The sequence below is a fragment of the Anolis carolinensis genome, chromosome 2, assembly GCF_035594765.1.
Source record: "Anolis carolinensis isolate JA03-04 chromosome 2, rAnoCar3.1.pri, whole genome shotgun sequence".
Lineage (NCBI taxonomy): Eukaryota > Metazoa > Chordata > Lepidosauria > Squamata > Dactyloidae > Anolis > Anolis carolinensis.
The window spans coordinates 248790501-248804076 of NC_085842.1; the positions used below are offsets into that span (position 1 = coordinate 248790501).

A 13576-nucleotide genomic window follows, 5' to 3' on the forward strand; every position below is an offset into this window, starting at 1 on the left:
TGAGCCTGGGAACTCAGGGTTGAAAGTATAAACAATTATAATTGATATAGTGTGGGAATGGTAGTAATGTGATCCAGAGGGTGGGATTTGATGATGATATTTGCGTGTGGTATTACGTTGCATCAGAAGTGATAAAATTGAATGTATGTAAACATTAGGTCATTCTCGACTTTTCCAAAGTCATGTATTCTTCAATAAAGATTGGATTTGAGAGCAGCTATCTTTGATCTGCGTTCAGACTGGTCCTTTGAAGTGAGCCTGACAGATTTCTATATTTATACATCAATATTATACACCATGTCCTGAATTTGGGAAAATTATGAACCTCTTTACAAGTGTGGCAAGAAAATAAATTACTTCAGTTTTACTTTAATATTGCTCCTGTTTATTAAACAGTCTTAGTGTGATTTATTGAATTTTACATTAAACTTTATATTCATTTTTACATTAAATGAAATACCTGAAGCAGCTGTCCCATGGAGAAACATAAACAAATGAAAAATGAAGCATATATCATAATGTGGAACTGATTAGAGGCATATGGTAGGAACAGCAAGGACTAAGGTCAGAATTCTATAGTTCCTGGAAACCATGGGTTTTAATGTGAGTTCTCTTTCCACTCAAGAAGTGGCTCATCTTCTGTACTCTGAATGAGTACAGAAACTCCTTGACTGTTGTCTTGGCAATACAAGAAAAAAGATGCGAATGCTGGGGGCAGATGAAGGGAGCCCTACTAAATCCTTGACACCCCATTGAAACACCCACCCTGAAGACAATACGCTTAACTGTTCTTTAGCCATCTACTCTTGCCAAAGTTTGTGCTCAGAATTACAGTATAAGCCCATTTAGGTTTTAGCCTTATTCCTCCTCCTCCTCCTCCTCCTCCTCCTTCTTCTATGGATTCGCCTCTGTTAAAGAATCTCCACTAGTAAAAAGACAAAACAGTGGTCAAGGTTGGACAATATACGTGAATGAACAAAGTATGATAAGAAGAATGGGAGAAAAGTGGATATAAATCAAACAATAAAAATGCTTTTTAGGTATATCTGACAACTAAAATCACAAGTTTGGGTCATTATACAATGCCCCGGTGGCGAAGTGTGTTAAAGCGCTGAGCTGCTGAACTTGCAGACCGAAAGGTCCCAGGTTCAAATCCCGGGAGCGGCTTGAGCGCCCGCTGTCAGCTCCAGCTCCTGCCAACCTAGCAGTTCGAAAACATGCCAATGTGAGTAGATCAATAGGTACCGCTCTGGTGGGAAGGTAACAGTGCTCCATGCAGTCATGCCAGCCACATGACCTTGGAGGTTTCTATGGACAACGCCAGCTCTTCGGCTTAGAAATGGAGATGAGCATCAACCCCCAGAGTCAGACATGACTGGACTTAATGTCAGGGGAAACCTTTACCTTACAATCTGAAAAGAAAGAGATTTTAAAAACCTACCAAATAGGTGTCATGAAGAAAGGAAGAGACCAGATAAACAGAGAGAACAGTTTAAAAAATTGATTAGGGAAAGCATGTCTATTGAATAAGTCATGAAACCAGTTTGGTAAAGAGAAAAAAGAGTTACTGTATATGTGTACATAAAATCCAGACATTGAGAGGAAGCATGTTCAAGCAATTTAGAAACAAAGGAAGAATAAGTGAACTACAGTTAGCCAGCAGGAATGAATCAATAGTAGTTACACCCAACACATTGCAGAATAAAAGTAGATTTAAAGTCAGAAGGAAGTACCAAAGCAAATGGGGGATTAAAAAAAAAATAGAGAAGCAGAATAAAGGTAGTATTTTAGAGTAGGCAGATAAATTAAGAATGCATTGTTATGGATGCTCAACACAGGTAAGAGAGGAGAAGAAGATTGTAGAGAAGATTTGTAAAGAAGAAGTAAAAAAGCAAAATTTAACTGAGTAAAAGAAGTGGAAAATAAACAGCAATAGATTCATTATGGTGGGAAATGAGCAGAAGGCCGAGGTTACAATTGCCCATAGGAGTGGGAAGAAAGGAGCAAAGAGATTAAATGGAACGTTGGGGAGATGCAATACTCTGAAGAAATCAATTTTAAACAATACCGTGGCATAGGAAAAGAATAGAAGAAAAGTAAGCAAACATTAATGATAGTGCAGGAGTATACTCAAGGCTTGTATTGTTAACACTTAGCAGTTCAGATGAACATAGCTAGCACAACAAAGGTGGGGAATCATACAGCTCCTCAGATGTTGTTGAGCTGCAACTTCACAGTCAATGATTGGGAATGCTAGGAGCTGCAATCTAAGAACCACATGAATCTCCACCTTCATAAAATAAGTCTTTATCAGATGAAAAAAAATGGTGCAGATGAATGAGATAAAGTAATTGGAATTTGCTGCAGTAGAAAGAAAGGAATACTACTTGGAAAAGGTGCAAAAAAAGTGGGAAAAGGGAAATAACTGAAATGAAAGTCGGGAGATCAAAAGTATGGATTTAAGTAGAGTAGGGGAAGGCAACTACAAGATGTCAGGGTGGGATGGGAGCAGTTTGTCACATTGGGATTTCCTGGCTGTCATACAAATCAACCACAATTTTCTTTAAAAATATGACAAATTGAAGTGATTAGAAGTCTACTTTTGATTTTGAACAATGAGTACTTTTGAGGTGAAATAATATGTGGGTGGGAGATACAACCTATTTTAAACATGAATCGCTATATTTTGAGACTCCCAGAAGAATCTGTTCTCCACCCCCCTCTAATTTGACCAGGAAAGAAAGGCAGTCCAGAGAGTCCACAGGAACTGAGGGCTGCGAAGAATGCTTTGAATGAGAGGGTCAAGTGATAGTCCCAGAGAAAGGTAGTTATCAGACAATGAAACACAGCAACTAGGCAGAGGAGAGGCAAACAAAAAAAGTCTACCTCTTCCAAATTATGACCTAGAAGTAGAGGTAGCAGAGCTAGAAAAGGCAGTGTTTATAAATAATGAGTAGCAAGAAAGGTACTGTTCTATTATCTGGGCAGAGTCCACCAGGTGATGCTAGAGAGAGAAGGATAGTCCATTGGGGGTGGGGGGTGGGGTGGGGGTGGGGTTGAAGGAGGAAAACCATTTCTCCATGTTTTCCTGTTATTTCCTCCCACTCATGTCCCCATCATGCAAACAACTCTCCTTTGTGATATGGGAAGGGGAAAGGGGTATAACCAGCAAAACTGGAGGAAATTATTTCCCTCCTTCAACTTCCCCCCTGTAAAATGGACTATTAATCTTTCTCTAGTGCTCCTGGTGGCCTCTACCTGGATCATGGAACAGTTCCACAAGAAAATGTTAAAGCTCCAGATTATGAGATTGAGAAATGTGGATATGATTGTTCAGAAGAAGAGTCAGATAGGAAGGAAAGTGGATGTTCAGTGTTACATCAGAGAGCAAAGGGAGCACTGTTGTAACTCAAGAGACAATGTTGGGGTTAAAATGGTGGTTAATATGCTTTAAAGACAGAGAAGAATACAGTTTTAAAAAGACTTAGAAGCAAGAGGAAGCAATGGGATGATGAAAAAAAAAACTACCCAGTCTGTTAAGGTGAGTCAGAGGACACAGAGCACACAGCTCAGAAACACAAAAGTAGCTGCAAATGCCAAGATGCAAATCTTGGTCAGAACAAAACATGAACAAGAGATGAAAGAAGTGCTGTGAAGTACAGTAAGCTTATTTGCAACTGAATGACAATCCATTTTTTTTCCTTTCTTGCTCTAAACTGACTGGGGAAGAGAGCTCAAATTAAATATAGGCACTGTTTAAGGAACATCACCTGCTAGTATGAATAGATGGGACAGAATAGGGAAAAGTAGGCAAAAAAAGTCCAAAGTCCAAATCTGAAATGATCTTGGTTTGACTGAGAGCATAGTGATTTGAACGTTGGACAAGAATTCCAAGGTCAAATCCCGGCTGTGCCATAGAAACCTACTGGATGACCCAGGGCAAGGACACATTGTCTGAACCTTAGGAGAAGGCAGTGACAACCCTCTGAATAAGTCTTGCTAAAAGACCTCCTTGTGACAAGTTTGTCATTGGAGTTCTCTAGATGCCATGTAACAACAAACAAGGTATGTTAATGTGTGTAGATCCAGCTAGAAGGAGGACCTTGGTTCGCTTAGTTAGGCGAATATGAAATACAAAAGCAATTTCTATACTTGGCATCTATGTTTTTCAACTAACGCTCTTCTTATATATTAAAGAAATCACATGAGCTTTTCAAGGCCAGTGCATGCAAATAGTGCTCTAGCATTAAATTTTGCAGTTTGACAGCTTAGGAGCAGCATGTTGTCCAAAAAATATAAATGCTGCTACATGTAACTTTGTACTAGGAATTTTCCTTATTTAATACTCACCAGTGATAATGAAAAACTCTGTGTTTTTCCTCTTTGGTAAAAATAACAAAAATATTATATGTATTTATATAAATCTTTGCATTTCTGGATTTTTGTGCAAAATACATTATATTTTGAACAAAATTTAGTGTTTTTGTGCAAGGTATAGCCGTGTAAAACAATGTTTTGTGAAAAATAAAAAGTCATAGAGGAAGTACAGTTGGAAGGGGTCTCATGGGCCATGTAGTTCAATCCCTGGCTCAGTGCAAAGTCTTCCTCTTAAATCATCCCCAGAATGTCTATTCAACCTCTTTTTGGAAAAGTCTAGAGGATACCTTTCCTCATAGGTTTTATTCTCTCTATGCCTTATCATCCTCGTTGCTGTTCTTTGAACCTGTTAGAACTTGTCTACAGCCTTCTAAAAATGATGAACCCAGAACTGAATGCAGTTCTCCAAATAAGACCCGACCAGTACAGAATATAGTGGGACTGTTACAGCTGAATGAAAAGCACAACTTTGGAATTTTTCAGCTTTCAGCAATCTATCTGTGCCTGTGTAATGTTTCATTAATGAGGATCTTATCAGACATGTTAGTTTCTTATTGGTAGTTCTGTATCCTTTTATGAGTTAAAGAGAGTTTGAAGGCTTTGCCTTTTAAAAGATTGCATAGCGAGAAGGTCAAAAAGGTTGCTGATGAAAGAAGGAAGTCTAAATTGCACAAGTATGAGTGTATCTGTCATTCAAGTAATGAATTGGCATGAAACAGAATTTTGTCATTGGATGTAATGGCAAAGTGACCAAAACTAGAATGCAATTTTGAAATGTCCCTTTTAGAGATGGCCTGGATGTACGGAATAAGAGGCTGGATGTACATTGTAAATCTCTGTGAATGGTTGGGCCATGATCTTTTCCATATGCATTGCCAGGACTTGCTTTTTTCCCATTTCAGCATTCTGTAGCATCAAAAATCTAATCTAGAGCATTTCCCATCCTCTGGAGAAGTTTTTTAGGGTGCATTGGTTTGACTGCAAAATGAGAATGGGATGGTTGATTCTGACAGGGACAGTGGAGTCCAGTGGAAATTTAATACAGTAGAGTCTCACTTATCCAACATAAACGGGCCGGCAGAACGTTGGATAAGCGAATATGTTGGATAATAAGGAGGCATTAAGGAAAAGCCTATTAAACATCAAATTAGTTTATGATTTTACAACTTGAGCACCAACACATCATGTTATACAACAAATTGGACAGAAAAAGTAGTTCAATACGCAATAATGCTATGTAGTAATTACTGCATTTACGAATTTAGCACCAAAATATCACGATGTATTGAAAACATTGACTACAAAAATGTGTTGGATAATCCAGAATGTTGGATAAGCGAGTGTTGGATAAGTGAGACTCTACTGTATAACCTTCTCATCTGCAGATTCAATATTCAAGGTTTCAGCTATCCACTTTCCAAAAATATCCCCCCAGAAGTGTTTGTGAACCTTTCTAGGTTCTCCAGTGTGATTCAATGGCATGTTTCTGGTCCAAGTATAGTAAAAATGTAGGGTTCATTATTAACCACCGGTAGAGGGGGGTCTTGGAACATTTCCCCCATGGATACTGGGTCGGACTTTATTCCATTGAATTCTGGCTTTGGATCACAAGCATATCAGCTTCACAGGGACAGTTGAACTGTTGTATACAAGGCCAAAATGGCTGTCTTGAATATGTTTCATGTTCCATACAGTCCAAAACCCCATCATTACTTTCCTTAAACCATTCCTAGTTCATTTTGGTCCTAGTTGTTAGTGCTGCCATTTTATTATTTGTGTAAGGTAAAGGTAAAGGTAAAGGTTTTCCCCTGACGTTAAGTCCAGTCATGTCTGACTCTGGGGGTTGGTGCTCATCTCTATTTCTAAGCCAAAGAGCCGGCGTTATCCATAGAGACACCTGCAAGGTCATGTAGCCGGCATGACTGCATGGAGCGCCGTTACCTTCCCACTGGAGCGGTACCTATTGATCTACTCACATTGGCATGTTTTCGAACTGCTAGGTTGGCAGGAGCTGGAGCTAACAACGGCCGCACACGCCGCTCCTGGGGCTTGAACCTGGGACCTTTCGGTCTCCAGCTCAGTGCTTTTACACACTCTGCCACCGGGGCTCCTTAAATATTATTCAGAGAAGTAGGATCACAGAAATGATTTGTTGGCATCCAGGCAATAACTCTCCCTTTATATTTCTAAGATCTGTATGTGTTTCATACTTTAATCACATGAACATGATAGATGTTTGTTCATCACTTGTGATCTCAGGGTATATGAGCATGTGTATATAAGAATAAATTCAGGAATTTAGTAGTTCTAGAGAAGAAGTAATATTATTTAATAGGACTATGAAAGACTAGGTTATATTTGTTTATGAGTGATCAATCAAATAGAAACTTTTAATCAGCCAACAGTTATTTTAAATAAGATGCTCACTGGTATGGAAAACGCCCTTAATGTGATTGTAGCATCCTTGATATTTTATTGGGCATAATCCAATTCTAATCTCAACTAGATTAGTAGTCATTTTTATGTACATTCTGTTGATTTCAGTATCTGTATTTATACAAGGAGCTAAATTGGATCTTGGCCTATTATTTTTAAAGTGAGAAGAATATGAACATACACAGTCTCATCTGATATGCAGGTGGATGATAAAGTTGTCTTTTTCTTGTTTCTCAGGGGAGATGGGAACTTTGTTCATAAACTGGGCAAAATGTTTGCCAATCTTAGTTGTGTGTGTATGTGTGTTTTCAACTGTGGCTCATTATTGTGTCACAAAAGGCTCCTGAAGCTTTTCAAGATAGCCTGATTTAGTGATGGAAATTAAATTCTCTGTCCTGCGCTGAAGCTTGAGTACTTTCTATTGCAAAGAACTCTCAGAGCAGCAAGTGGTTATTGTTGACCATTATTCACTCCCTAATTGCTGGACTAGGTCTCTCCTGTTCTTTATATTTTATTTCCTGTTGAACAGATGCATACAATTGGTGAGTTGTAGGTTCCAAGAAATTAAAAGGTCACCTATTTTTCAACTTGTGTGTGAGATAATGTTCTCTGCACTGTTTCTAAATGCTTTCATGAGGGCAAACTTACACATGAGCATGTGTTACTATACCACCTGAGATCTTTAGCTAAAGTGTGTGTTCACTTTTGTTAGATTGAATCTTTTTTTTTTTTTTACAAAAGCAGTAATTGTCTCAAGAATGTTGGCAATTGAGATGCAGAAGTTTGATTACATCAGAAATATTTATTGAGAGCGAAAATACTGATGTATCAGGTTGTTTTATGAATTTAATGCACCCTAATGTTAAAAATAGTGCTCAAGGCAGCTGTTCCTGAAAACAATGGTGGAGGAAGACAAACACAGGTGAACATCTTGGTTCAGCAAATGAACGTCAATGCCTAAGCCTGCTGCCTCACAGACTTCCTGGCCAAGCTCATGGAACTGGTCTCTGAGGTGTTGGAGTCACCCAGACTTTTTGCTTCTGGATGACTTCAACATACCACTTGAGGCCAGTTTGTCAGGTGCAGCTTGGGTCTTCATGATATCCATGACAAACACGGACCTATCCCAATTGGTTTCTGGACCTATGCATCCGCAGATCATACCCTTGATGCAATGTTCAGCTCGGAACATACGGATCTGCGGGCGGAAGTGATTAATACCCCCGAGTTGTCATGGGAAGATCACTTTCTGGTCAGGGCTAGTATCACAGCTAAAACCTACCCTTGCAGCAGTGGAACACCTATTGTAATGGTACACTCTCAAAGGCCCATGGATCCTTTGAGATTTCAGGAGGCCTTAGAGAGTCTTATGGCTGGCATCACCAATGATCCTGTTGAATCCCTTGTCAATAAGTGGATTCAAAATCAAACCAGGGATACTGACACAATCACTCCCAAACGCCCTCTCTAACCTGTGACAAAACAGGCTCCATGGTATATGGAGACACTCAGGAAGGATGACAACTAGAGTGCAGATGGCAGAAAACTTGACTTTTATGGAACAAGACATGGTATAGCGTGCAGCGAAGAAAACTTTTTTCTCTGCATTCATTGTGTCTGCAGATTCATGTCCAGCTGAGCTGTTCAGAGAGGCGTAACCCAGGTACCCTTACCTCTGAACACATAGCTAGAACCTTCAGTAGCTCACTGTGATGCTTTTAGCAACCATTTTGCAGATAAAGTCTATAGCATAAGAGCTGTTTTAGATGCTGTCATTGGAGCAGAAACCAACAATGAAGGGTCCAGTAACTCTGTGAGTGGGATTACACTGGATCAGTTTTCAATTGGTGAGTACTGTTGATGTGGACAAGCTGCTAGGGCAAGTAAGGAGAACAACCTGCTTTCTTGATCCTTGTCTCTCTTGGCTGGTTGTCCAGGGAGCAGATGCAATTTGACCGCAAACACAAGAAATTATTAATGCATCTCTCAGGGAGGGGAATTTCCCATCATGTTTAAAAGAAGCAGTAGTTAGACCTCTGGACCTTAATCACTACAGACCAGTGTCTAACCTCCCTTTTTTGGGCAAGGTGATTGAGAAGGCACTTGACCTCCAACTCCAGGCAGTTTTGGATGACACACACTTCCCTGACCAATTTCAAACTGGTTTCAGAGCAGGATATAGAATTGAGACTGCTATGGTCACCTTAGTGGATGATCTCCATCTCAACACTGACAAGGGGAGTGTCCCTGTTGGTAATGCTAGACCTCTCAGTGACCTTTGATACCATCAGTCATGATATCCTTCTGGAATACCTGATGGGAGGGGACTGGGCATCAGAGGCACTGTGATGCAGTGGTTCCAGTCATATCTCTCAGGCAGGTTCCAGATGGTGGTGCTTGGGGATAGCTGCTCCTCCAAAAAGGAACTGCTATGTGGTATCCTACAAGGTGCAATTCTATCCCCAATGCTCTTTAATATTTCTATGAAGCTTCTAGGAGAGTTCATTCGTAGGCATCGGGCGGGGTGTTTTAAGTATACTGATGACACCCAAATATATTTCTTCATGCCTTCAAAAACAACTTCAGCTAAGGATAACATGTCTCCTCTGAATGAATGTCCTGAGGAGTTAATGGACTGGATGAAAAAAAAACAGATTGAAACTGAATCCAGACAAAACAGAGATGCTTGCCATCAAAGGGTCCTAACATGGAGATTGAGGTATTTAAACCAGTTCTTGATGGGGTTACATTCCCCCATCCAGAACTGGGAGTGCAGCTTGGGAGTGTTCCTGTTCAAATGTCAGTCCAGGTAGATGTGACGATCAGAAGTGCTTCCTACCAGCTTCGGCTGATATGCCAGCTGCACCTCTTTCCAGATTTGGAGGACCTAAAGATGGCAGTACATATGCTGGTAACCGTTGCAATGCACGTTACATTGGGCTACCTTTATACAAGTTCAGAAACTTTTGTTGGTTCAAAATACAGCAACCAGATGGGTTAAAGTGACATCTAGGGGTGAGCACATTACTCCTATCCTAATGTCACTCCACTGGATGCCAATTAGTTTTTGGGCAAAGTACAAGGTGTTTGTTTTGATCTTTAAAGCTCTACATGGTTTGGGTTGAGGTTACCTTCAGGATCATCTCCTGTACAATCCACCCCAAACACTTAGGTCCTCTGGGGGGCATCTGCTCCAGGCCCCCAGAACTCAGCTGGTGACCACCACGCAGAGGACCTTTTCATTGGCTGCCCCAAGATTCTGGAATGACCTGCCGGTAAAGCTCCAACAGCTAAATCAGCTATCAGAATTTAAAAACCATCTAAAGACATGTCTCTTCCGGCTGGCCTATCTAGACAGTTTTTAACTATGAATCTTATACTCATGCCCTTTGTTCGATGTCTGTTTTGTGTACTTTAAGGAAACAAGGTATTAGAAATCCTGTCTTCTACTAGGTGTTTTCTTCTGAAGTTCTAAGAAGCTTTTAGGTCAGAAATGCCAAAAGTGGAGGAGATGTCCCAGTTAGCTGAACTCATAGTGTTTTTGCTGCCTAGAGACCATTTAGCTATGAGTTTGACAAAATATTGCATAGTTTCCTCTTTCTGATAAAGGTTTATGTGAGCGGTGGTAGATAGTCTCCAAGGAACAGAGATTAAATGAAGGCTGTCTGGGTTACTACCTTGGTGGTCTGTGTCTTGAGCTGAGGAGGCATAAGAATTAGAATCAAGGGCACAACCTGTTGTCGTACAGGTGCTTTGGACTTCAGCTCCCAGAATTCTCAAACTAGACAATAGTCAATTTGGACTTCCCATACTGCAGAAGGGCAGATTTTCAGTTCACTTAAAGGACACACAACTGATGAACTTTGGTTATAGTGCTGATAAAGAGCATAAGAATCCTTTTTTCCAAGGACAAAAGACACATTGTCTAAGATGCTAGGGCAACTACAAAAATAAACAATATAAGTTTTGTGCATATACGATATCACGATTGAGCTCTATAGTAAAATAACAAAAAGTGTCCTATGAGTCAACCCAATGCCATCTGAATTTTATTATGGCCCTGTATAATAACTATTTTTTTAAAGATCAGGGATTAGTTTAATCCATGCAATATGTTAGTTAATACTTCTGTTTGGATCAACAGATTGACTCAGCTATAAAAATTGCAGCAGAAGAAATTCTGATATTTATACCTTTTCTCTTATGTGGTACTTGGGGGGCAGGGTCTATAATGATGTTGGTTGGGCTGAAAGCTATAATATCAGGACACATTTCTTTCACTGTTCTCATAGGGCAGGACAGGTTGCTCTGTGGCCCTCCAGATGTTGCTGAACATCCTTTTCCATTGGTTAAACCTGGTGACTAGTAAGACATGATGGTAATAGTAATTCATAAATGTTTGATAGACTGAAGGTTCCCTGCCCCTGGATATTGTTAAAGGGATTTTATTGTAAATGTGGTAGTTGGATGTTCCCATTTTCCAGGAATGGATTTCAATGTATCTGCTGTGACACAAATTGAAATATGTGCCAGTACTACAGTATCTGAAGCTGATCGAAAGTAAAACTACCCGTATACCAAAACTGCCATTTTAGATGTGTTTGCTCTTTGCACTTGACCATGATGGTATGCTATGCTGCTAAATAACTTTCCTTTCTCTCACCTATAGGCAGAAATTGTCAAGAGGCTGAATGCCATCTGTGCCCAGGTCATTCCCTTCCTGTCCCAGGAGGTAAGAAGTGTGTGTGTGTGTGTGTGTGTGAGAGAGACTTTATACATACTAATCTCACAATTGCAGGATATTCACTTTTTATTGAAGAGCTAAGGTGGCTCTCTGAAAGCATGTTCCCCCTCCCCCGCCCACCATGTCGCAGGAAATCGGTTTGAGCATAATTTTACCATGGAAAACTGCCATACAAATAACCAGTCTTGCTTTTCTCTCTGAGTCCACCATCATTTCCTCATTGTGATAATATTCACTTGGATATCTCCTGCATATATGAGGCTACATAAAATTGCCATCCTGGCTGACTTCTGTTGGTAGTAGTCTTGCACTCTGTGCCAGTATCAAATCTAAAGAATCTTCATTGAACTAGACTAAGGTTCATCCAGATGTTGACAGTAGCCAGCCAGCTGGATGCCTCTGGAAATGCACACAGAGAAGGAAAATTATTGTCATTGTTTCTTATAGCATTTCTGTCCCACATATATTAATTAGAGCAAAGCATTTGGAAGTTACTTCCTTGAACAATGGCTTCCAAATCTCCTGACTAGTATGGCTAGTCACTAGCCATATTGCCTTTGAACATGGATGTCCTTCTCAGCTGCCTTAATAGCAGTCATTTTGAGCTGTTTAAAATTAACAGAAGGGTAAATCCAGAATTTTAATATGGGGAGTTGGCTGTCAGCATGCCTGCATTGACTGCTGAGGCTTTTTGTCCCACTGCAGTATGCATTAGGATCAGGATGTTAGTTATATGAAAATATTTGCCTGTCAAGTCAATACACTCATAAATACAATTCTGTCAAGCTAGCATCTAATAGGATATATTGAAGAATTGCTAGGAAGGCATGATTTGTGCAGCATTTTTGACAATTGGTGTTAAGCTTGGCAGTAAATACGAAGAACTATCAACTGTTGATGCTGTAGCATAATGCAATCTTTCCTGGCTCCCATTCTTGTTTCTTGTTCTTTTAACCAATGGCAGTAAAGTGTCTGGTTTCCATTGAAAAAAACCCCCAGTCTTTGCCTTGCACCTTCTGGGACAATCCTTTCAGATAACCTGGAGAGCAATTTCTCTTGTTATTGTGTAAACTACCTAAATTAGGCATGGGAATCATTTGGCCCTATACTCCCTCTAGGAAGGGAAAAGGAGTTGTGTTGGGGAGCAATTTAATTCCAAAGCAGAAGTGGAAATCATGAATTACTAAAATAGCAAGGACACCCTCCAACTGCACCCCCAGGTGTCAAAATGGTGCCAGCAATAGTGAAGGTGGGTTTCAAAACCTGTTGGAAGAAAGGTGCTTTTTATTCACTTGGCCAGAAGAAAAAATACAGACTTTTAAAAGGTTAAAGCAGTGATTCTCAACCTGTGGGTCCCCAGGAGTTTTGGCCTACAACTCCCATAAATCCCACCCAATTTCTCGTTGTTAGGATTTCTGGGAGTTGAAGGCCAAAACATCTGGGGACCCACAGGTTAAAATAATAATAATAATAATAATAGCACTAAGAGCACCTAACCCATTAGCATTATGGAGAAACAAACCCAAACGAAGTCTATACTGGCTCGGTCGTCGCCCAGGATAAAAAGGACCGCGGTGGATGCTGCTGATTCTGGACATCCATTGACAAGTGGGCTACGGAATCATCAAACCCCAAATGAACAGTCACAGAAGCGGCAGAAATACACAATGCCAGAAAACCGCACAATTATGAAATGCTACTACAAATCTGAACCTCAAAGGCGTGGCTACCAAAAAAGGATGCATCAACTGTGGAAACAAGAGTACCCTGACTCACAGATAACAGAACCCCGACTGGCTGACCAACGAAGATTCATAATCAGAAACAAAGTGTTCAGTGAAGTTGAACTTGAAGAAATCCAGAAAATTTGCAAAGTAAATTACCATCAGACCACAGCACAGACAGCAGCAGAGACTCCAGCAACACTTGGAATGGTGGAACAGATTGAACCAGAAGAAAGTGTGGAGCTTTTGCAAGAATTTCATGAACCAGCACTTGAAACATCTGCTGAACCACCAG

At 40.2% G+C, this 13576-nt stretch overlaps 1 protein-coding gene across 4 annotated transcripts in view; it reads left to right on the top strand.

Annotated features, from left to right (window-relative positions):
* LOC100565159 (TLE family member 4, transcriptional corepressor) overlaps window positions 1-13576 on the top strand; it is a 176707-nt gene that overhangs the window by 45058 nt on the left and 118073 nt on the right. For all 4 annotated transcript variants that reach the window (XM_008103270.3, XM_003216472.4, XM_008103271.3 and 1 more), the window contains exon 5: window positions 11483-11545. In XM_008103270.3, coding sequence (XP_008101477.1) covers window positions 11483-11545 — 63 coding nt within the window. The remainder of the gene's footprint in view (window positions 1-11482; window positions 11546-13576) is intronic.